Here is a 24,881-nt window from a genome sequence, read left to right as displayed (position 1 = left end):
TCAGTGAGTTCTTCACTGCATTTTGTTTGTGTTCCAGGGGTTTTTTTTAAGCCTGGTTCAGATTTCTGTGCTGCAGAGTGCTCTTCTTTATGGTTACAGCTTCTTCATTATTATAATTTCTTCTTAAAAAGTACAGTCCTTTCATCACCCCAGTCTCAACATGTAATTTACTGACAAAGCACATCTCCCACCCACAGAAGAGAAAGGGAGGGGAAAACCAATTTCAGTCATTATCTCTCTCCCCTTCCCCATGCCATTCTTGTACCTGACTGATAAAGACTGTATGGGTCAACTCTACACTAAGAACATTTCTATTATAAAGAATGAATAAATAAATGAAGTGTCATATTATTCAGAATGTAATTATGCACTAGAAGAAAAAAAAATCCTAAAAATATATGCAAATAAAATCCAAACAGTATTTCTGGTAGAACAGATTTTACCTCTAACAGATTCTGAACAATACAGTGTTTTCTTAATCTTATCCTGTTTTTAATATGATTACTGACATGTAGCTAAAAGCAACCCTACAGTGTATTATATACCATTTTTACTCACAGGAGATCAAACCCTACTTGAGCATGCTTGCAACTTTTCCAGGAAACTCAGTCCTCCTATTCACTGTAGAAATGATGGGAGATTTTACAAGCCTCAGAGAGGCTGCTGCACTACTACACTGAAACAAAAACCTATGAAACAGAACGTTCCACCATCTGACCATTCACTGTGAGATTTTAACCCAAGGGAATCAAAGACTTCCATAAAACAAACAAACAAAAATATCCCCACACAGGATTAGGTTATTTTAAGTGGAAAAGGGAAGGAAAAAAACCTACTGAATTTCTTCGACCTTCTGCAATGAAAAATTATTCCTCAAAACAGAATGCAAATTACTAATGTGAAGTCAAGAAAACTTTGTGAAACTATAATTTTCTGGTTGCATACTAAAAACAGTACAGATTTTAGAAATGCAGACTGTTTTACCCAATGAGAGATATCTAGGTTAATTTTAGGAGAGAAAGTTTTTAACCAGAGTGGGTAGGGGAAGATGGTCGTTCTGGGACTGCTGACAAAAGATTGAGAAATATCTTAGTTATGATGCCTAACAGATTAAGGACCTGATAAAGCGTAAATAAAAAAAATTGTCTTCAGAAATGTGTGTTATGTGCCTGCAAAATGTTGTAGCCACTTCAGGTCTAGAACAAAGCTGTTCAGCAGGTTTCTAAAGCCAAACCCTTTCAAACCATGTAAACACAAACAAGTCAGATTTTACAGACAAGATACTTAATGAGAGAGAATGAAATAGAGATTTCTATTTCATTTCAGGAAAATTTTGATTACGTTCGTACTGTATGAAATTACAGACATTTGAAGCTCTGTGGGTGCATTCACCAGTTCATTCTGCAAAACTGACCCTCTTCCCCACCTCCCTTCCCATTGTTAAGAGACCTCTTGGCAGCAGTTTGTGCCAAAACTAACTGCTTTCAGAATCAGGCATTAGTATGGTAATTCTGAAGGAAGCACCATGAGTTCTTTGTTTTGGATGCAATGATGAAAACTCACCCTTTTCAATTTGGCAGCAGCCTCTCCAGAGCGGATTGCAGCCAGCAGGCTCTGGTGGATCTGCTCGGGGTCAGCGCGCGGGAGCGTCACCGCCGTTTGTCTCTTGGTGACAGGGCGTGGGTGGCCAGGGGAAGCACCTGACTGCGCCTGACTCTTCTGCTCACTAGGCACACGGCTGTCTTTCTATAAAGGGAGGAAGTGGAAGGAAAAGAAGCCAAAAAGTTTTCATCTGAATTAGTTATAAATGGAAAATCTGAAACAACCTGGCACAAGGTTGCTTAGCAAACTGCTGCCATTCTAGTGTTTGCTTGGTTCAACATTTCTGACATCAGCCACACTTCCAGCATAGCACAGTTTCTCTCTCAAGTAATTATGCTGGCAAAACTTTACAGCTCCATTCAAATGCGCTTGTGGCATGACCACTTGAAGCCAAATGGATCACACCACTCAGAATTAAATTTAAGAAACCAACACACAGAACTATAAAGAACAAATTGTAAACACTCCAAACATAAAAATAAGTATTACATTGGATATATGACTATTTAATTTACAGTTCTTTAAAGTAGGGGATGCTAATTATGGCAGGAAATAATTATTTCCAATCATCTGAATGATGTTGCTTTCATTTTTAACATTCCCTGTATTCCTGCACTTCATTATAATGCTGTGCTGCTGGTGGACATCAGTGGACAGGGTGTTTTCCCTGCACAAATACAGCACTTTCTGGCCAGGAAGCGGTTCAGAAACAAGCCTTTACATCAGCTGCTCTTGATGGCATTGGATCCACAGTCATTTAGTATTAGAAATAAAGTTTACCTTATCCATTAGACTATTTTGTGACCCCGCTGTTATGGTCTGTAAGGAAGGACTTTTCACTTCAGGCATGGAGGTAGCTGAGGAGAATCCAGCTGCCAAAGGGACAGAGGAGAGTTCCACTGGAAATTCCTCTCTGGGTGCCTGGCTAGCGATTGTACGCGTTTTGTTGAATGATTGTGACCTTTTGACGGCAGATGAGACAGCAAGAGCAAAAGGAGACGGTCTTGAGCTGGAGTATGGCTTTGGAACTGCAAAATTTCTGAGAGTTCTTAGATTCAGTGGTGCTGGAGGACAGGAGGGAACATTTAAAGGCTTATTGCTTTTAACAGGAGAAGTGGAAGATTCAATGATTTTTCCATCATCAACTTTTTCTTGATCTGCAGGAGGAGAGGGAATACTTGTTTTTGGTAAAGGCAAAGCAGTCAAATCAGGTGATGAGATTTTTTTACCCATCTCTGTATTCTTAACTTCATTTTGAATTGAATTAGGAGCACAAACTGTGCTTCTGGCAACTGCAGATGTCACATAGTGACCTGACGCTCTTCGCTGCATCTGCAGATAAAAAGAACTAGGCTTCATTGTAGGACTTAATGGACTTAATGCATTTGACTTGTCCTGAGTCTCAGAAGAAGCATTTGTATTATCCAAGTTTAGCTTCAGTGGGACAGGCTGCCTGAAAGACTCACTTTCCATCTGGTTGCTCTCGGCAGCAATCTCAGCTCCAGAGGTCACAGTATGCTCAGAAATGCTGTTCGCTCTCTGCAGCAGACCATTTGCTGCTGCAGATTCATTTTGTGACCCAGCCTGTAAAGGACCCACACTTTTTGACAGATGAGGAATTTCAGTTTGCACTATGACTTCTCTGCGGTCTTCCAAAGAAGATACCTCTTGATCCTTATGATCTGATAGAACTTCTGATTCCCAACTCTTCATCATTTCTAAGAATTTTGGAGGAACTATCTTATAAGTAGTCATCCCAATTTTTGGTATGTAATCCCTTGTAATTTCATTAGCAGGTTTGGGTTTAGGTTTGGTGTCCGGTCTATAAAAAGGCTGATCTTTTACAGGAGAGTCACCTGGAGCTTCAGCAGTTGTTTCTGGTGAAGCAAAATCACTGCCATTTATATAGATGTGACTCTGATCTTTTATTGGAATTACTTTTTTATGAGCAACTTCTTGTGTCTCAAGATTTTGTTCTATTGAAGTATCTTCACTCTCTTGATGCATTCCATGCATCACTTGAGCAAGGGAGTTGTTCTTATCTCTGTTGTGTTGAGGAACCAGTTCTCTAAATGTGGATGATTCGACACCCTGAGGAACAGTAATTTCTTTCTGCTCAGTCCTTCCCAAATTGCTATCCAAAGTCTGGATTCCAACATCCTGAGTTTTTACTGTGTCCAAGCCAGTTGCATTTGTTTTGCCATCTTGTTTTTCTGAAATCAGTTGAGGATAATTCCTATGATTTACAGAGATGTCATTTTTACATGCCTGGCAGTTTGATAGTCTGTCAATTTCAAGCTTGTTATTCTCTTGAAAATCGACTGTTTTAATTTCGGCTGGCTGAAGTTCTTTTCCTTCTTCTGTTGTTGGAAGGAGTTTTGTATCACTGTGATCTTTAAGTTAAAGAAAGATTCCAAAATTAATACAAATGCCAAAAAGATTCAAGCTTCCTTATTACATCATGAAGATCTGTATCCAGTGTATTTAGTAACAATTACTAGCTTCTCACTGATGCTAATATTTTCCCTAACCCTTTTAAAGATATATTTATATTTGATTATAATGTCAAATAATTATATTCTAACTCAAGTATTCTTCCGTAATAAACAGGTTACAGATGCCATGGATCAACTTAATAGAAAAATTATTCTAGAACAATTTAAAACGTGCTAATGAATTCCAGTTCATTTTATAGGCATCAGTGACTCAAAGACCTTAAGGACTATTCAATATTGAGTTAGATGCAGTTTTTATTTAGTGCTACACATTTGTGGCTTCTGTTCGTAAGTTTTAATGTTACAAATCCTATCAAATACACCTTAAGTATTTGTACAAGGAAACAACTGAAAAACATATGGACAAGAGCAATTTGCCAAACCTGTTTTTCCTACCTTTTAGTTAGTCTGGTAATTCAATTTTCCACCTCTGGACTAAACATGTGATCATCTCCGAAACACATGAATATTTTGGTCAAATTCTTTTAAACACAATATTGGTAAAAAATACATTGTTCAGGAATAGTCATATGGAGTAGTATTTTGTAGGGGGAAAAAAAGCCTCATTTCATGTATGCTATAAAATGGTAGTTCAAATTTATATCACATATAAACAGGACTTGCGTTGTGATGATTTATTAACAGAGGTGCACTTAGTATAAAAGACTATAGAAGGCCTAATATATAAATCTGAAAATCAGTGTCACAAAAGAACAAAATAAATCAGTCAGGCCACTAAATCCACAGAGAAATTTATGGCCCATTAGATGCACAGGATGTCGTCATTTTGTTTCAGATCAGTGTGCCACTTTCTGTTACTTGTGCTTAAAAATATTTGCATTTTAATGCAGAAAACTCATCCTAATTTCATAAGCAAGGAACAACTGATGGCTTCTTCTTCCCCAGCGGGATGTGGCAGCCATGCCACCCCATGTGGCAGGATTGCCTTTGTGTCCAGCCTTCTCCCTCCTCAGCACTGTCCCACCCACACCATCCTATAACAGCACAAGGCAGCTTTGACTACAGCTAAAACAAAAATATATTTACAAACAACCCCCAAAAAACCCCAAAACTGCAGCAAATTCTTGTCGCCTCATCTCAAAGAAAAGACACTAGAGCTAGAGCAAGTGTAAAGAAAATAATCTGATTATAATAATCCAAGAGTTGACTACATAGTTGTTTCTTCAAAGGAATAGGAAAGTTCAAGCTTCAAGTATTAACAACAAGTAGGAATTACTCACCAACATTTTTATTTTGATCTAAAATTTCAAGCTTCCTATCTGTTTGAAATCCAGCATCCTCGCTGCTTATCTCAGTCTGTAGTCCTCTGCAAAGCACAATAGTACGTTAAATATGCTGGTATCATTCATTTCAGTAAACACAAGGAATGATGCAAGAGAACTGGCGAAATTCTCCAAACACAGATGGACAAAACAGAACTGCTCTGCCAAACACTGGAATACTCAACAGAATCGAGTTAAAAAAAAAAAAAGAGGAAATCCTGCCATGATATTTTACCAAAATGACATGCAGCTCCACTTGCTTCTGTGTAAGCAGATGATCAGTCTTCCTTTGTCTTCTCCCCCTCATTTTGTTTACATGTGCAGCTTGAACAACCCACTTTCCAACAGCAACTCTATTCCAGTGAAGCCACAATGGTTCTTCACTCATATAAAGTTTTCTGACACCCTCAATCTAAAATGTGTCCCTGACTTTGTCCCCCGCATGCTGCATGAGACACTGACTGAGCATGAACACATGAACTGAGCAGTACAGACTTCTCAAAGTAGTCCCTTTCAAGAAATACCTTGAGAACAGCAAAGAAACACATATACAATGTGTTACATTCTAAACATCTTGGAAAACATACAATATCTATTTTTCTTATTTCTCTTGGGACAAGAGAACTGCAAAAATTCTGAATAAAAGCCTCATCTTTTTGGGTGTGGGGTGGACATATTAAGTCCTTGGCTTCAAAAGGTAAATTAAAAAGGCAAAAATACTTAAAAATTTATTGATAAAATGTTATTAAAACTTCAAACTTTATTCAAGGTATTTTTATAATATGTAGTTAGAAATACTGGCATTATAAAGATTCCAAATTATTTGCCACATCAAATGCATCAGTTGTCAGAACCAGTGCTTTGAGCTGACACATCTGCTTTGAATCATTTAAAATGACCATTTCTCAATAACCATCCATGCTTGTGTTGTCTGTATAGTCCCAAACACACTGTAAGTGTCCCATAAACTGCTGAACAGGAGCATATGCTCTCAAAATTATTGCTGGAAGAAAGTTAAAGCTCAGTCCCGCACTCTGTTCTCTTGCTTAGCTCCATTCCTTTTAACAGAGCAGGGTGGCTGAACTAAAACTATTAACCATAGGCTGAACTAGAATTTTAATAGGAATTAAAAAAAAAATCAAATCCAAACCCACCAAACCCAAAAGCCACAAAACACCATGGAGTATCGTTATAGAAATTAGTGGTTTTGACTGGAATATTTTGCATGTATCCTAGGCTGTATAAAAAAGAAACACTTCTCAAAGTAACTAGATCTTATCTATAAAATCAAAATTATCCAAAGTTTTCCAGAAATATAATGTCAGAGAAGCCCCACTCCTCATTTTGGAATCCCCCAAGATATTTCAGGAAGCAACTGCCAAACTCTAAAGCCAGAGTGCAGTACCTTCCACCTGATCAACACCAGACATGAAAGGTCACTACCAATTCACAGGGTGGAAGGGAAAGAAAAATTCCCTGGACAATTAGGCAAACTGGCCCAATAACACAGGCCTGACAAATTGCAAACTGAAGACAATTTATTAGATCCATAAAGAGGAGAATCACCCAAGCAACTGGGACAATATTCACCAGGACAGAGTATCAAAGATTTTTGCAAAGCCACATTTGGCCTTGGACTGACAAAAATGTCCCTTCAAACACAAGTTAAACCTCCCTTTACTACCTTGAAAGTTCTTGGCTACTAGGGCAGTCACACGTTTTGGCTTCAGTACAATAATCGAAATAGTTCTTTCAATTTAATTTGGGAACAGTAGCCAGCTTAGTTGCCCCAGGGAACAGAGAAATAGTGAATTACATTAACACAATGGGACTTCTCTGGACAATCAACATTTATTTCAAGCAGGCACTAACTCATGTTGGAAACCTGCTGAGTCAGGTAGTTTAACAAACATGCTGAAGGGCAAAGGTACAGCATCACCAGAAGGGAAAAAGAGCAGTTAAGGAAACTAATGTGTTTATTCTTTAAAAAAGCTGAATTAACTTGTTTTCCTGAGAGCAAATGGATTGAGACAGGTCAAGACCACATATAAGGAAAAGAAAAAATAAAAATTAAAGCCAAAACAAATATGCAAGCAATAAGAATCATGCCCAAAAGAACAGAAATGGCTGATGTATCCATTTTCCCTCATCTGCAAGAATTATTTGGTACATTTTTATTTAACTAATCAATCCAAATTTTTTTGCAGCATTCTGCTCTAGTAAATACACTGGACATTTTAGAGCTGGGTTCTGCTTTTCTGGGCTCCAGCTGTTTGAGTAGTAAGGAAAGGGAAGATTAAACAGAACTGCAGAACACTTCATTGTCATTTTTGTTGAAAAGCTGCATGAATTACTGTGCACAGAAGAGTGCTACAATGAAAGTTAAGCATATTTAAGCTCATTCCTCTCTCACAATTCTCTATTCTGTGCTTCACAATGAAACAGCACTCTGTATTTTATTTGCCTCCCCCATTGTCCCCCCAGTGCTCCTTCCTTTGTCACAAAACGTACTTACTTGCCATCTGTGCTCATATTTTCTTGTTTTTCTTCCTCGAAGCTTTGCGCGTTGTCTGTGGGAACACTGCCAGGAGCAGGAGCTGATGAAGCAGGATCATTTTTGTCACTTCCCAGCGATACCTCAGCAGAGCCGAAGGCTGCAGTAACCTCTCCTGTCCCAGGAGAGGTGTTGGTGCTCCCACTGTCCTCTCCCTGTTGCACACCTATCTCCTCCCTTTCATCAACCTCTTCCAGGTTGTATTCTGAGCTCCTTACATCTACAGTCACAAAAGAAAGGAAAAGAAAGTAAAAATACCTCCAAACCAACAAAGCCCAAACCAACCCACAGCTCTCAATGTAGGTTGTAGATTAAAAGGGACTGTTCAAGGCAGCCTAAATAATTTGAAGAAGCAAAGTAATTTTTTTTTTCATAATTCAGGTAAATTTAAAAAAATAAAATTAAAATTTAAGAGATCCATTCAATCTTCACAGAATTCTCTGTATCTTTTCAATTCTCTCTCTTGACACAAGAATATGCTGATCACTGTGCTACTGGCCATCTAGTTCTGTATCTACTGTAAAACATTCTCCATATTTACTCAAGTATTGAATTAGGATTGTTACATATATTTTCATTTATCTCATAACCCCAAATTTCATGGAGGTGGACAGTTGCTTTTACTCAGACTTCTTGTACTTCCATTAGCTCTCCAGTGAGTTTTAAAACACACAGTTCCTCTATATCAGAGTAAGAATGTTCAAGAACTAAATAAAGGGTAACCGAAATACCAATTTTGTCCATGGTTTAAACAAGTTTCACCACCACTATGAAAAATTTCCCATAGCCATCCTAAGTGTATTAGTGTCTTGTGCAGTGCTTCATGTTACAGTACAAAAATAAAGTTCATAGAAAAGTGCTAATTCATTAAAATACTGACATTTGCAGCCAGATAACAGTTCAACAAAAAGGTTGAGTTGTTGGATTAGGACACAGATAAATCAGTGTACTTGAATCAATAAATACACCTGACCAGGGTACTCCCATCAGCTTTGGGTGCACTGACACCTGTTGGAGACAAGCCTTGCACTTGGACAATTAGGCTTCAGTCTAAGCAGCATCCAGTAAATTTCCAAGTGTAAACCAAAGAAAACAAAAAGGAATACTGGAAAGTTGCAGATCCCAGAGTACCAAAAAAAAACTTAGACTGACAAAAATGTTAGACTGACCTTTCTTAGTAGCTGGTATCCTACAATGCTTCCAGTACCTCTAGAGAAGTACAGTGTTATAGACAAGCAATAACAGAATGTACGTATTGGACAAAGGCTCTGTACAGAACAGAAACTTTGGAGTTTACAATATGGTCATTAGTCAAGAGTCCAGTAATACCAAAGATACTCATTCACAGTTACAGAGAAACTAGAAAAGCCAAATATTTTACTGTTTAATTCTTGGTTTTGTATTGCAATCTCGTAATAGTGTTTTGTAGTTACACATTAAGCAGTGTGGTCAACACATGCCATAGTGCTGAATGCAGAGGCAATTTAGATCCCCAAGGAAAGAAAGGCAAGACTGCAAAGTGGTGCAGGCGAGCTCCTTCCATGTGGTTTCAGCATAGGTACATACAAATATGTCCCACTGGTATTACAGGGACTCCTACAGGTTTACTAGTCATAAGGGCCTTCTCCTCCTTTCATTGTCCATCAACCCCTTTTCCACCTAGGGAACACTCATTTCCAGCAGCCTCATGCTTTGGGGGATCATTTTGGTGATGGCACTATCATTTCATGTGTGACAAGTTAAATATATATCTGTCAAAATGAAAAAACAAAGCATAACAGAATGTGAGCAACACTGACCTGGCTAAGATTATCCCACAGCCCTAACTGGCACTCTAGAACATTGCCTCCTTCACTGGTGAGACCTATTATGCCATGGGCCTGAGCCATCACCAATGACAGGAACAAAGACTGAGATTTTCAGTCTAAATGCTCTATGGAAACCTGAATTAGACAACAAAGAAGAGCCAGGACTTCTGACAAGGGAAATGGAAGCATTCTGGAGCTGCTATGGCTTTGTGCCCAGGCACTGCTGGCATTCTCTGCTGCTTTTCCTCTGGAGACTACTGTAACAAAGGCTGAGTTGTATCTATACTCCAGGAATGGAAACTTAGCTTGGGTTGGTAGGAGACATTTCTGACATTCCTGCTATGTCAAAGGCTGTTCTTTGCTGTGCTAGAAACACTTCCAAACATTGGGGTCAACTAACCTGACCTACAAATGGATAATACCAAACAAAAACAGCCCTCACACTTCTTAAGAAATGTTCTACCTCCTCTGTCAGCATAAGATCAGCCCTGCTTGCTAGTGGATTTTATCTGCTACTGGGTCTGGTTCCAGACCTGGGCCATAGCTGCTGCAGGAGAATAAAACCTGAATACATTTGAACACAAACAACATTTAAAAGCCATCCTTCACTTACGTCATGCAGGTAACTCCCTAGGGCAGCATTTCTGATTCTGATTTGTCTCCAAACCCTCAGTCTATAGCTCTTACATGCAATATGGAAGAACTTACAGCAATATTGGCCACACACTGTTGTCTTATTGCTTATACACCTTATCAGTAGTTCCATATGTAATATAAATCGCATTTCCACCTGCATATAGTTTATTCTCTGGGACATTAGTCACTGGGCTTTAAGTAGCCCTAAGTCAATACAGCTAGAGTTACAGTGTGCCACTGTGAAGGTAGATCTATAGACAAGTACACACATGTATATACATATACACACACACACACCCTTGATGACTGAGATACCAACTGCAAGCCTCCTCTGAGCAGTAAGAATAGCCCATGCCCAGCAGAGAACAGGCTGGTGCTACTCTGTGAGCTCTCCTGCTCATAAGCACCAGAGCCTGAAAGCCTGACTACATCATGCAAATCTGCTCTTGAATCTACAGCCCCTAACAAGATGCTTAAGAAATACTGGAACCAATAGGATTATATCAAGGAATTGTTTGATGGAAAGTTTTCTAAAAATCTCTGATTTCAAAATTCACTTTGAATACTGTTTTACTGTCTTCCCTAGAAAAGTAAAGACTAATAATTAATTAAACTTTGGGAAGGTGAACAAAAAGCATAATTGATAAAGAGAATTGTTGTTTATAATCCCTAATTACTTCTCTGTCAGTGCTTATTCTAGTAGATGTGTGTCTTCAAAGTACTTTTGTCAAGGTACAGTTTTTACACCATGGGAAAACTGTCATTTCACAAGAGAAAAGTTGCTTATTCCATACTATATCATGTATATGTGTCTAAGTAGTGCATAGCTAAGAGACACCAAAACATTTGCAGTGGTTCATTTTAGGGCAAAAGGTAACACTGTATTTGCAGCTTAGGTTTTTTTGCTTATTTGCTGAAGTAACACTGCATAAAAGAACCACTCCGGAATGACAGTCACAGCCAAACAAAAACCCACAATGCTTCCCAGATGCCTGACAATCAAAGCAGTATTAATCCAAACAGAAGGAACTCCTGGGTTTTTGTAAAGTTAAAATTATGTCCAACTTCGCAATTTAAGTGGTACTGAACTATTTGACCCATTTAAAACAATACCCAAACACGGATAATTTTCAGACTAGGAACAGGACAAGCGTACTGCATCTGATTTTGCTGCAGGTTAATAGTTTCTCCCAGCATGAGGGCCTTTACTATAAGGACCCTTTATACACAGGCCTCATGACAGTTTCAGAGATGCCACCAGAGAGCAGCAGTATCCCATGAGAAAAAAAACAGGCCATGAAGCTGTGTTATGTGACTTATTTGTACATTAAAAATAACCTGCACTACATTAAGTCTTCAGCAAAGGACACTGCATGAAGACCCAAGGAAAACTAGAGACTGAAGATTGTCACTAACTGCAAAGGTAAATCCAAGGGCTCAACATAGACTGCCCTAAGCTCAGTAAAAATGATTACCTTCTTCTATTTCTTTCCACTACAGCTTAAATTAAAATATTTAATTACATCATTCAAATGCCTCAAGCAGAAGTTTCTAAATCTAAAAAATAAACAAGGCATTTCTTTGAAGTTCAGGGTTGTTTATCTACACAGCACTTGTTAATTACAGTGATGGGAAAGGCAAAAATTCTAGCACAGATCAACAATCTTAAGATGGAAACAAGTAGAAGAAAACAAAAGAACTTGATTTAAAATCACAGTATGATGAACTTGCTCATCTTAGACACATTGCATTCGGACGGACAGTTTTCAACACACAAAATTCAGTGCTAATAAACAAACCACACACTCAGATTTGATTATTCTCTTTCATCTGCTGCAACAGCTAAGACAAGGAAAGGTTACAGCTTTGTGAGATCTTCAACCCCAGACTCCACAGCATAGGTTCACATTCCCATTTAGTACGTGACATATTGTTTCTACTTTATGTCTTTTTCAATAATTTACATAAATTGCCCTAAACGCAAACCAAGCCCAAGTTTACTGATTACTGTTTTTTATTTTTCCCCCTTTGCCAGAGGCCTATCATCCTAGCAGATGATTTTCAGCTCTTGTGGTACATTGTTTTACCACTCCAACAATTTGACTGGCATACAGAATAAAACACCTGGAAAACTACTTTAAAATACCTGTCAACTAGCACAGTAACTGAGTGCTTAGCCTTATATAATGACAGTGGCACCCCACAGGCTTAGCATTTATATACTTGATTCTTAATAAATTCATTGAAGAGTTATTTTTTCAGACTACACTGCACTGATTATTCTAAAAGCTTTTGCAAATTCTAGAAGACTTCTAGATGTTGTATACTGTAACTGAACCCCACAGTCTGGTGCTTACAAACAACAGTATTTCACAGTACAAACAGCATAAATTTAAAAAAGCATTATGTTCAGCAGCTAAATAATTGTATTTTAAACAGCTACACTTTCATAAATCACATTTTTCCCATAATACCCAACAAATAATTTAACGTATAAACAGCTATTTATGCATTCAGTTTAGATTTACAACTTATGTTTTCAAAGGCTGTTCAGATGTCAACCAAAAGCCAGGCACAGATTTGCTCCTGCCCCTATGTTATGCAGGTCAAGGGCAGCACAAGGCAGGGTTCTAAAAACAACACTGGGCTTTAGCTTTTGAAAACCTTGTTATGAGGTACAAAAAAATCACAAAAAATTCTGGATAGTTCTTTTCTGTAACTTGTAAGGAAGGAGAGAAATCAGAGATAATGTTTAGTTTATTAAATGCAAAGCACAGATAGCAACACAAAATATATTGTATTTGTTTCTGTAGACAAAAAGGTACAATATTCTTACTTTAGAAAGCCACACTTTTACTTCAAAGGAAAACTTAATTGATCTGAAGCACTAAAATTAGTTCTATACTTATGACACATCTGTAGTATAGTAATTTATTGCTATGAATTAACATAACTTGCTAGGAAGTAAATTATATCAGTACTTTTGTAGAAACAACCAACCTGTTTCAGGCTGCATTTCGGTGGCTCTTCCTCCCACTTTAGTGGAGGCTGATTCTGTTGACTCTGTTACTGCAAAAAGCGAAGCAACAGTTTCAGCACCAACAAAAGTTCTAAATAAAATGTTAGATTGTGGTCATACAGCCTAGCAATTTCTTCAAGAAACTCCTCTGAAACAATTAGTTCTCATTGTCACATTTCCCAGATATTTTAATCTCAACTCTTAGGTATTTTTGAACCAGCAAACTGAATTTCTGATCAAATGGAAGAATTATATAAAAACAAGTGGACATTCTCTAAGATTCTTCTAGTCAGTCCATTTACTATGATATTCTCTCTGATCCAGAGTAGCTAATCTTTTCTCCCCACCCCAAGCAGTCCATCAGAATAACATAAACACAATTCTGTACTTAACCTAAATATAATTAATTTGGTATTGTCTGGGGTTTTTTTCTGATCTGCATGCTCTAAATACCTCTCTTTCTCACACCTGTGGGAAAATAACAGAAGATTGATGAGGAGCACTGTAAATACACTCAAGTGACTTGCAGTAGGGGTGCAAAACTCCACATACATGATATTAATCGCTTTTTAATCTTGTGTGTTTGACAAGTGGAACACCTGTGTTCAGATAACATAAGGCCTGTGATTAGACTTACAAGGCATCTTATGAGGCATGTTGGAGATTCCTGCCCTGCTGTGGGTAAGATCAAAGCACCGTGGCAGATACACCTGTGTGAATCCCTGACACAGAGGAAGGGAGCAGGTTTGGCAGCCTGCCGTCTGGCCCGGGCTGGGCTCTGCGGTGCCGGGGTTCCCGCTTGGGTTCCCACCTGGACACCCCTGCCTGGGCGCTGCTCCCAGGCTGCCCTGGCTGGTGAGGGAACATCAACAAACGCATCCTTTGCATCTGCGCTTTTGTGGTTGCTCACTCGAGGTTCTCATCTCATACGGTGGCGTTACCTTAATGTTTAGCCAGCTATACTTTCTGTTGCCTTGCAATTAAACAGCATAAAAAGATTACCAGGCTCATTACTGCTTTCCCTTTGATCTCCGGGTGCTCTGGAGGGCGGCGAGGGCGCCTTGCGCTTGGTCCTGCGCAGCGAGGAGCTGACGGCAGCGGCGTCGCTGAGCGGCAGGGAGCCCTTCCGCACCAACCCCGCCGCGGCCTGCCAGGGGACACGGCGCAGGAACATTATTAGCTGTCACTGGAAAACACTGAAATAGCTCCCATAATTATTCTCCAAAAGTATTTATAATGCTCGTTTGGGAAAGAGAGAACGTATTACCGAATGTATTGTGTTCTTTCATCTTAATTCCTCCAAGGAGTTGTTTTTAAAAAAAAAGATTTTCTTGAGTAATTGAATATATTCACAGATGTGCAACATAGAGCAATAGAAGAAAATCAGTTGTTACATAGAGTCTAAAAGAGAATTTGAATTCTTTTATGCCCAAAGGCTATTCTACAAACCCAAAATAAATCTTTTCTAAAAGTAGCTAAAATCATTGTGGAAAGAAGTTTCAACTAGATCCTACCACAATAACATAACACGGTTTCCTTCTCCATTCTTTCAACAGCAGTCCTAATTGGCCTGTATACATAATTAATATAGATTTCTTTCCCTCCTTCAAATACCTGAACTTCCATTAAAATGTTTAGAATGCCTGATTTCAAAACTTATCTAGTACAACTGTCTTAGAATATTTAACAAAGTTTAATTTACTAAGTTGCAAAAAAAAGTTATAGTACCTACTGATGTTACAGCACAGTAGTGCCCTTATTATTGTAGCAAAAGTAAAAAATCTTATTTCACAAATAATCAAAACAATTAAAAAATGGACACAGGATACCTGCTGAAGACCTCATATTTTTATGATATAGCAGTCCAATTGCATTTTAAGCTGTTTTTAGAAACACATTCTCTGTCTCAGAAAGACAATGGTTGTAAATTTGCCTGCCATTCCTAACTACAGTTTGCCTCATGCTGAAGAAAATAATATCCACATCTATTAGATAGACAGTGTTCAGGATTCCAGCAATAAAGGAATGGATTTTGGAACTGGACACAGCTGCCTGTTTCTGTAGTAATTCTGATTCCTATCACTCGTCTTCACAACAATAAAATAAAATCCTGCAGTGACATTCATTTCTGCCTAGAATCCACACAGTTGGGTGTGGGGTCATCTCCAGAGAACTTCTCTGTGCTTCAATTAACCAGCCTGCTTCACAAAGCAAAATATCAAGGAACAGAGAAGGCATAAAGACACCCACATATTCTTGTTTCACTGACAATCCTTTCAAAAACATCAGACAATAGAATTGTTGACCGTGTCAATTTCCATGGAAAAAGATGCTTATCATTTAGAAAGCTGCCACTGAACAAATATCCAAAGATTCCACAGTAAGTGGGATATTAAAGACCAAAAGCTGCAGCATTTGGTTGTATACAATCAAATCTATAAAGAAAATGACAACAGAAAAGATACTGTCACAAGGTGTCATCTGTCAGGCAGTGTTTGGCAGCTCCCATGAGACTGCAGTACAATACCTGAATGGATGGATGAACAGGGCTTTGAATGAAAAACTATCCTCTGAGCCACCCTGGGCACCCTCAGTCATCTGCTCTGTCCCACCCTGATATCAGGTACAACAGAGCCAAAAATACTGCACTATAAGAAGCACCACTGCCCAAAAATGTACACACAATTCTACCCACCACTCTAACGCCAAAGCAAGCACTCAAACCTTTTACAGCAAAGCAAGAGTCAGGGTTTAAGGGAGAAAACACAAAGCACAAGGTGGAATGTTTTTTTAAGAACACCAGATGATAGGAACACAGCAATCCTAATTAAAAATACTTGCATGCTTGAGTAGTTTTTAAACAAGTCAATTTCTAGATTAAAATGTCACACAACAAAAAACACTTTACACTTTTAGGATTCCTTATTCACAGTTCCAAAATAGTTCTTAAAAAGTAAAAATAATTAATAGTATGCAGCCTTTGAATTTATCCAGGAGGGGATATCAAATACAACATTATTTCCCCAAATGAGTTGTTTTTTTTTTCCTTGCTGAAGCATTTCCTCCTCAGAGCTGGGCAGTTGTGTGTGTCTGCTCTCTGGCAGCCGTGCTGAGGCTGCAGGCCCTGTGCTCTGCACAAAGCCACATTTCCCTGTCCCAAGGGCTGCCCCCTGTGCTGCGCGCGCTCCCTCACTGCGCAGATGTCACCAGAGTCCCCTCTGCACACAACAAGTGTGTGTGCGTGTGGGGAGGGGAAATGTTCTCAGCACAAGAGCACAAATGCTACTAGGAGATTTTTATAAGCCTTTCTACTGCCCTTTGCATCCAAAGAAACAAACAATTTGCAAAGAGAGATTTCAAATAAGTACTAAATGTTCCAGTTAAGGTTCAAGTGTTGAACAGATTTTCTCAGGAATTATTCAACATATGAATATTAAGAGCTTTCAAATCCTAACAAAGGCTGTAATGTGAAAATAGTACTTTAAACAGATGGAAAAAAATTTAAATTATGTTATTAAGACATATCTGACAAAGCTTTGGAATATACATCTGGGTGTTCATGCGTCATACCAACTGCCTCTGATAACCAGCGCTTTATCAGTTACATTTAAAATTCTTGTTAGGATCACTAAAGTAATTAACTGTGTTTATGCAGAAACACCAGTGAACTCTGTTGTAACTTCTATAACACATGCAGGAGTTCTACTTTTAACACCATGCACCCTCTTCATCCTGCAACAAGCAAGGGTGGATATGAAAACTTTTTAATCTCAAATTTGACACCAAATCCACCCCAAGCAAACACTAGTGGATGCCAGTGCCTCCCAAGTTAAACATAAGCAGTGGCAGACATAGTGCCTTGCCCTTCTTTTCATTTCAAAAAAAGCAAAGCAAGGTAATCAAGGCACAGTAATTTTGAAGCTGCAATGGAAGTAAAAAACCAAAAAGCATTTGGGAATGAATACAGTGGTAGTGGGGCATTCCAGTGTGCTGGAAAGCCTACCCCGTACCAAGGATTACTAGAGAGAAATTTTCATATCACCACATCCCGCCTCTTTTGCTCCATACACATCTATGTTTAACAGAGAAATATAGGTGAGTGTATCATATAGGGATAGCAAAGTACATTGCTACTCATATTTCCAATATTTCTGTCTTCCCTTTGTATATGCAGGCATATGTCCAAGGAGTAACAGCAAAAAATATGTATTTGCTCCTACAATAACTCATGCACTCAATTTCTATTACATGGCTTAAGCTCCCCAAAACACTTAAAATTATCCTAAGTACTACAAAGGAAGTAATATACCTCTGATCCATTGGAAAGAAAAGACATACAGAATACATTTGAAGAAACTCAGCTGGTGATATTCTGTCCAAACAACCAATATGACTATTTTCTACTAGGAATTATCTTACTGGTAAAGAGACAAATACAATAAAGGAGTAAAGTTGTGCATCTGATATACTGAAAAGTAGATGCATTCAACATTTATCACCAATTCTGAAACACTTCAGAATAATATCAGATTATCTTCATGCAAACTTCAGATAGTCCTGAGCACTGTTTACCCTGGCTCTACCCAAAACTTCCCTGCTGTCCATGTGCTCAATGCATCATTGTCCAACTTCTCCTTTAAAGAGCTGACCATAAAGTGCAGGCAAGCTTCTGGTGCAATTTCTTCAGCATGGAACCCCTCACAGAAATCCTAACTAAGCTGTCCTGTGACAATGGCTAAAAAAATCTTTTCAGAAGTACTTTAAGGTTTAGCTGCTTCCCACCCTTCACCCATTCTCCCATCTTCTTCCTTTTATTTTTTAAGAGGTAGCCTGGAGATTTAGATTTCTTCAGGAGCTAGGGTTGTGCAAGTAAAAGCAATTTGTATTTCTAGAGTTGAGAAGTTCTGTCCATTATTTTAAACTGTAAAAGTTTTAACTAAAATTTTTCACTTGTTCCTACCCAAGTATAGTTTACACATGCTGCTAACAAGTGTAAACAGGGTAAGGAGAGAAGCATTAATGGGATAAAATGCAGATGTATCAGTCTAGCTTTTATAAATAAAGCAGTAGGAAGAAAATCAGCTGTGGCATTTTGGGCATAAGCAAATACTTTTCTTTTAAAGAAGTGTTATTACTAGAAAATTGCAACCACTATTATGAAAACTGTGAAGATACACACACTAAATTATACAACAACACTTTTTTGCAAAAACCCTTGAGAGTCCTCTTTACTTGCAAGTGTATTTAAACTTGCTAGTTCTAAACATACTTCTGACAAAAGTCATCTTGCCCAGAACTAGAACTGACAAATAAGTGAGAGATTTCAATATTAGAGACTAACATGCTCATTTCCCACTTGATTGAAATAGAAATTTGCTGGACAAATGTTAACCATTTAAGCTTACTAGGCATCTTCCAAATGTCATGCAGGAAAAATAAGCAAATCATGCTATGTAATAACTTGTAAAAGGTACCCTGTCATCCACTGTACTATTTTCTCCCCTAAAAATAGTACCACGTCCCTAAAAACTAATTCTAAACACATTGAAATGGAGACAGAAGAAGTTCCAAACCTCATATCAGAATATTAACTGCTCACACAAAGAGAAAGCAGTTTCTTTAATGGAAAATTATTGGGGAAGCTGTAGGAGGTAAACATTAAAACCCTTTTTCATACTGTGAGAAACTGGACTACAATATGTTGAGAATTTGAAGAAAGACAACAGTGAGAACTCTGTTCCCTTAAAGTTGGCTCATTTCACTGTTGTCTGGTGTTACTACTTTGAACATTTCTCTCAAACCTAGGCAGGCAGTCCATCCTGTCACTGCCTCCCTGACTGGTGGCTGGAGCACCTGCCTCTCTGCCCATTTTGGTGCCAACTTCAAGTTTGTTGAAGGTGGATTCAGTTCCATGATGTAGATTGTTTATAAAGACATTTAACACTATTGGCTATACTACCAACTTCTTGGGAACTCCACATTACAACCAGTCTGACTTGGAGCCATTACCCCCACTGTTTGAACTGCAGCCACTTTTTGTCCTATCTTGTGCTTCATCTGTCTGGTTTGTATCTCACTTTTTCAAGAAAAAAATTTGAGGTAGACTGTGATGGACACCTTGCTAAAATAAAAGGTAGATGACTTCATCCTTTATCCTCAGATTTCTGCTTGCCACTAACTCAGAAATTTCTCGCTCATGACATCCTCTCCCTCTCTAGCACCAGGCTTGCTTTTGCATTCCCAAGAGAACCTCTGCATGTCCAAGAAGTATCTATGTATTTCTTTCTGGGAATTGTTCTGCCCCCTTTTACTTTTGAACTTGAGTTCTTTCAGTGGCAAATTTAAATAAGACTGTGTAAAAACATGTAAGTGTTTGTTTTCATGTCTATTCCCATTCCCACTTAGGAGAATGGACTACTCTGTACTGCAGGAAGGCTGTCTCTGAAAATGTTTTAGTACTCTTCCAAGCAGCAAGTTTATTCTCCAAGGAAGTTTCCCACAGGTTCCTTATGAGGAGTTCCCTGATCAAGTTGAGCAATATGTACTAAGCCAAATTCATTCATTAGATAGGAAGGTAGATAGCACAACACAAAATATTTTACTTGATTTAATAAAATTCAAAGGAAGGAGCAAATATTTGTCCACATTTAAGTCCCAAGCACTGTATTTTCTGATAAATCACTGTGCAATTAAATCCAAATGAGGGAGAAATCACCTTAAAAAAAGCATGCCAAAGGCCTCTAAGTTTCAAGTGAGTTGCACAAAGTAGTACAGAATAGAAAATATGCACAAAAATATAACTTCATCAGGATGTCCTCTCTTTGTAAGCTATTCAACATCAGTCAGATCACTAAGAAATGTCAGTACAAAATAATAAATCTAAGCAATTGAGTGACAGCCAATCAGTCATACATTACTTTTAGACATAATAGGATATTAATCATTTAAAGCATGTTAACATTAACAAGCTATTTTTTAACAAATTGAGCTCAATTAACAGAGAAACATGGTGGAGTTAAAAAAAAAAATCATTATTTTCTTACTCTCCCCAAAGATTCCTTTTACTAAAATTCAGAAAGAAATCTTTATCTTCTTCAAATGATAAAGCTTTTCAGCAGGACACAATACACAAAAGCAGAACTTCTGTTAAACAGTGCTCTCTTGTGGTTCTGTGCATCAGTGAAAGACTAAATCATTGTATAAAGGTAGTCACAGTCTGAAATTTCTTGTTGCCAAGTCTAACCCAAAATTAATCCCTCAGACTTGGATTTCATTTAGTTCTGCATTTAGTTTTTCTAGCATGTTAATAACCTCACATCCAAAGACCACCTTTAGATACTGTATTCAAAGCAAAGCAAGAAATTAAATTTAAAAATATAGATAACAAAAATGTTAACCCTTATCTTTTATTGGAATTCACAACTGACAACATGTGCAATACCAGGATAGCAGTTAATGCATCAATTCTCACAAATTCTATAGGCACAATTTCTGCATGTCATGGTATATACATATATATATGTTACTCAAATATGTAGCCCAGGCCTCGTTGCCTAAACAAAATACTGCCCAATTTTTAAAATAAAAACCTTACTTTAACTTGCTGGGAACAATATTTAGACTGCTCCCCATTTCCACTTTTTTCAACAATATAGTGTAAAGAGCAAACTACTCATTATTTCATGTAACTAAAATATTTTAAATTAACAGGAAAAATTGACCCAAATTACTAGTTACAATAAAGTGAGACCACTTTCTCATAGTTAAATATAGAAAGTATTCATCTAAAAGAACAAAAAGGTGCTTACAAGACCAATTAATAGAAGAAGTTGGTGCTACCTCTTCAAAATATGGCAGCTACTTTTGATTACAAAATTTAAAAGGAGTGCATCGTTCAATTTCTACAGTTATTTTCTAGCTAAAATTTTTTAAAGCAATTACTTCACTTTTATTTCAAGCCTCATCATATATTAACAACAGGGTTGTTATGTCCGTACTTTTAAATAGAAGTGAAGCAAAGGTAACTGACCTGCTCACTCCTGGCAAAGCTGTTGGATCTCACCACTTCGGGCGCAGCCGTGCCCTGGGCTCGGGCGAGCTCCTGGGGGGCGCTCTGGGAGCTGGGCAGGGGGGGCAGCGGCGCTCGGCGCTTCTTGGGCATCTCCGGCGGCAGCGTGCTGGAGTCGTACTGCCTGCTGACAGTGCTGGACCTCGCCAGGAACGCTGCCCTCGGCTTGCTCATCAGCGGAGTTGCTGGGGCACTGGCAGCCTTGAGGCGTGGGAAACAAAAAGAAACCCAAGTTGCAGATATTTTCTGGAAAATAATCAACAGTATTGATTGCTCAGTCTGAATATGCTTCTAGAAGTTTTCCTTATGCAAAGTTACACCTTACTTGTTCTCTTTTCTTCTTGTTTCGTTGGAAAAAGCTGAAAAATCCTTTGTTTTCTTTCTCCTTCAGAACATCTATGTTTTCAGATTGGTAGGACCCTAGAATAGAAAACAATAGTACTAGACATTACGTCATGCAGAGATTATTTTTCCTACGTTCTTACTATTTCACCATATGACAAACCTCCTGCAATGATACACCAAACACATCATAAATCATCTATATTAATATTTTTTCTAGATGTGGCAAAATGAACAGTTTGCCTAGCATCCATATTCTTCCTCTCCTTCTCAGAACCCAGGGCAGATGAGTTTCAGCTGCTCTTAATACCAGAACATAATCCAGCCCACTCTACTTGTCATATGCTATGGTTCATATCAAAAAGGTAGTAAAAGGGGAAAAGAGTATTAGACTTTTCAGCTCTCCATTCCTACTGGCTTAAATTTATGGCAAAGTGGCAAAATGTGATGTGGTACAAGCCAGGTGCCAGCCTGCACATGGTGTAACTATGGAGAAAGATCCCCCAAACACTCAATCAGTGTTTGAGTTGCAGTTACTATAATTGCATGGCAGTTATAGTAACAACAGTCAAATCAATTCTCGTTATCTTGCAAAATTTATCCTCCTTAAATTGATTTATTCATGCAAAGGATTTGTAAATCTCATTAATGACTTTTTGTTATTTTTACTAGAATGAACTTTCTGAAAGAAATCTCATTGAATGCACATGTAATGAGCAACAGAAATCTGCAAGTCTGGTAAAAGTATCAACATAAACATGACCCTAAATTGAACAAATTGATCTAGGGCAAAAACTATACAAAAGTACTTTCTATATAGCTGTGTATATCCAATTCTGCACTACCATTTGCAACATGCATTTAAGATAGGACAGAGATATTACTCATGTCACAGTTAAGAAGATGTTGTAGTAGGAGCAGGTGCTTATGTCCCATAAGAGCTAAGTTTCACTGCCTACTTCAATAAACCATACCTTGAAAAGATGGTAAATTTAAATCAACTGGTGATGTGGCTACAGAAAGACAAAAACAAAGACAGAAAATGTGAATCTGAATCAAGGCTGTAGTAACAAGATACAAACACAGAAAGCCAAGCTGGATCTTCAGCATTGGTGAAAAATTAACTGGGTACTTTGCAGAAGCAAAAGGATGTCCATCTTTACTGCCTAATACTTAAATCATTCTAGAACTTGAGCCTGAAGACATGTAACACAGACTGCAACTGTGCACATAAGCAGGGAGGCTTCACTTGTATTTCTGAAGCAACGAGAAAAATCAGTATGTAGAATAGTTTGCTCTGATTTGGATGGTTAGACAGTCCAAATTTGGAAAACAAAGAAGAATATAAAATTAAAATATAATATTAATAAAATTTCAACTTAAATTCTATTAAGTAAAATATACATTTTACTTAATAGAATTTACTCACCATTTACTTTCATGAAGATAATGGAAAATTCAGAGTTTGAACCTGCCTGCAAAATTGAAATGCTGAACTATTTCATATTAAGAGAACTGAAGAACATCTAAATGTCTGTGTGGAAAGCATATATGCCCTGGTATGCCCACCTAAGGATTTTTGGCTCCTCCTTCAAGTAAAACACACATCATATCATGCAAAAAGCAGTTTTTCCAGTCTGCAGATGAAAGCAGTAAATAACCAGACAAAAAACAAATCATGCATTTGGGAGCACACACAATCAAAGTAACATATTTTGGCAAATAAAAATATGTTGGTTTCCAGTGTGGAAGAGAAAGATGTTTAATTTTTGTTTTCTCTATGGAAAAATGAAATACTGTCCAAATTTGTCATTCTGACCTTTAGAAAGTAAACTGAGAAAATTCCTGAAACTGTAACCACCAAACAGTAAGGTTACCATATTTAGGTAGAAAGAGGGGCAAAGACAAACAAAACCCCAACAAGCCCCACAAGTTTTAAGCAGAAATAAAATCAAGCAAATAAAACAGTGGTCAATACCAGGAGTGAGTCAATCAATATTATTGCTTTCCACATTGAGGTAAAATTTCCTGTGAGAAACGTCTGAAATGGAACAAACCACACTGTACAAAATTTTTAATTATAGTATAGCAAATCTGTCACCTGTTCAGATAAAGTTAAATTCTGGCCTAGGAATATCTGTACAAAATATTGGAAAGTTAGTACATTGTGTCCATGCTGGACCAGAATTGAAAAGACAATTATTATTCCTTCACAATCTATAAAATTAGCAAGCAGCACTTAGAAATAGACATAAAGACCATCTGAATACTGTAATGCTTTCAAGATTTTTAATTATTTAAAAGAAAACTAATTTTCTCTACCATTTGCTCTTTTCAGGTCATCATGATGTCATGTAGGAGCTAAGGGAAGTAGGGTGTTGTTGGAGTTTCTGGGGAAGGTGTGAGGAAAGGAAAAGAAGACTTTACATTTAAGTGAGGATTTGTGCTCAGCTAACTCTCCTGGTAGTGAACACTTGGTTAGAAAATAAAACTTTTATACGGAACTTCTGAAAACAAAAGTCCAGTACACATGAGTCAGTTTCAATTTAGTGGAAAACCACTGAAATATACACTAAATTTCTAGAAAATATTTTCATAAATAAAAAACCCAACAACATGTATACAATTATTAAGTAATTATCTTTTCTATAACAGCAATTTACAAAAGTTATCTTACCTTGACTGACATCCATGGCATACAGTTCTCTTAGTCCAAGGTCATTAAGAGATTTTGTCATATCAAGGGGTTCTTGAGACTGGTAACTCCTCAGTAGCAGAGTATGTGAAGGATCAAACTCACATTTGCTGCAGATAATTGATATGAGTTCTTGAAGTGGTGAATGTGGACTAACTCTTACTACTGTTTTCTGTGTCTTCTTGTAGTTAATCACTACCCTTACTGTTTGCTAAAGAGAAGAAAAATCCAATAAATACCAGCACAAATTCTGAAAGAAATGGCATTTTTACAACAGCCTCACAATAATCACCAGAATTCCACGGACGGCCAACTTGACCAGTGCTGCGGGTTCAGAAACATTACATAAGAAACTAACAACTATTTTTCTACTCCCTTC

General features: G+C 37.8%; 1 protein-coding gene across 3 annotated transcripts in view; it reads right to left on the bottom strand.

Moving 5' to 3' along the window:
• COBLL1 (cordon-bleu WH2 repeat protein like 1) overlaps positions 1 to 24,881 on the bottom strand; it is a 73,916-nt gene that overhangs the window by 3,702 nt on the left and 45,333 nt on the right. For 2 of the 3 annotated variants that reach the window (XM_058809545.1, XM_058809547.1), the window contains 10 exons: positions 24,485 to 24,713; positions 22,782 to 22,820; positions 21,791 to 21,885; positions 21,427 to 21,666; positions 14,400 to 14,544; positions 13,379 to 13,447; positions 7,896 to 8,154; positions 5,339 to 5,424; positions 2,383 to 3,995; positions 1,564 to 1,746 (listed from right to left, as the gene is read on the bottom strand). In XM_058809545.1, the coding sequence (XP_058665528.1) occupies positions 1,564 to 1,746; positions 2,383 to 3,995; positions 5,339 to 5,424; positions 7,896 to 8,154; positions 13,379 to 13,447; positions 14,400 to 14,544; positions 21,427 to 21,666; positions 21,791 to 21,885; positions 22,782 to 22,820; positions 24,485 to 24,713 (2,958 nt within the window). The remainder of the gene's footprint in view (positions 1 to 1,563; positions 1,747 to 2,382; positions 3,996 to 5,338; positions 5,425 to 7,895; positions 8,155 to 13,378; positions 13,448 to 14,399; positions 14,545 to 21,426; positions 21,667 to 21,790; positions 21,886 to 22,781; positions 22,821 to 24,484; positions 24,714 to 24,881) is intronic. The other variant, XM_058809546.1, reaches the window with a different exon arrangement.

Source organism: Ammospiza caudacuta, chromosome 8 (assembly GCF_027887145.1).
Source record: "Ammospiza caudacuta isolate bAmmCau1 chromosome 8, bAmmCau1.pri, whole genome shotgun sequence".
NCBI lineage: Eukaryota > Metazoa > Chordata > Aves > Passeriformes > Passerellidae > Ammospiza > Ammospiza caudacuta.
The sequence above is the reverse complement of the archived record's forward strand: the minus strand, read 5'-3'. Positions and strand labels throughout refer to the sequence as shown.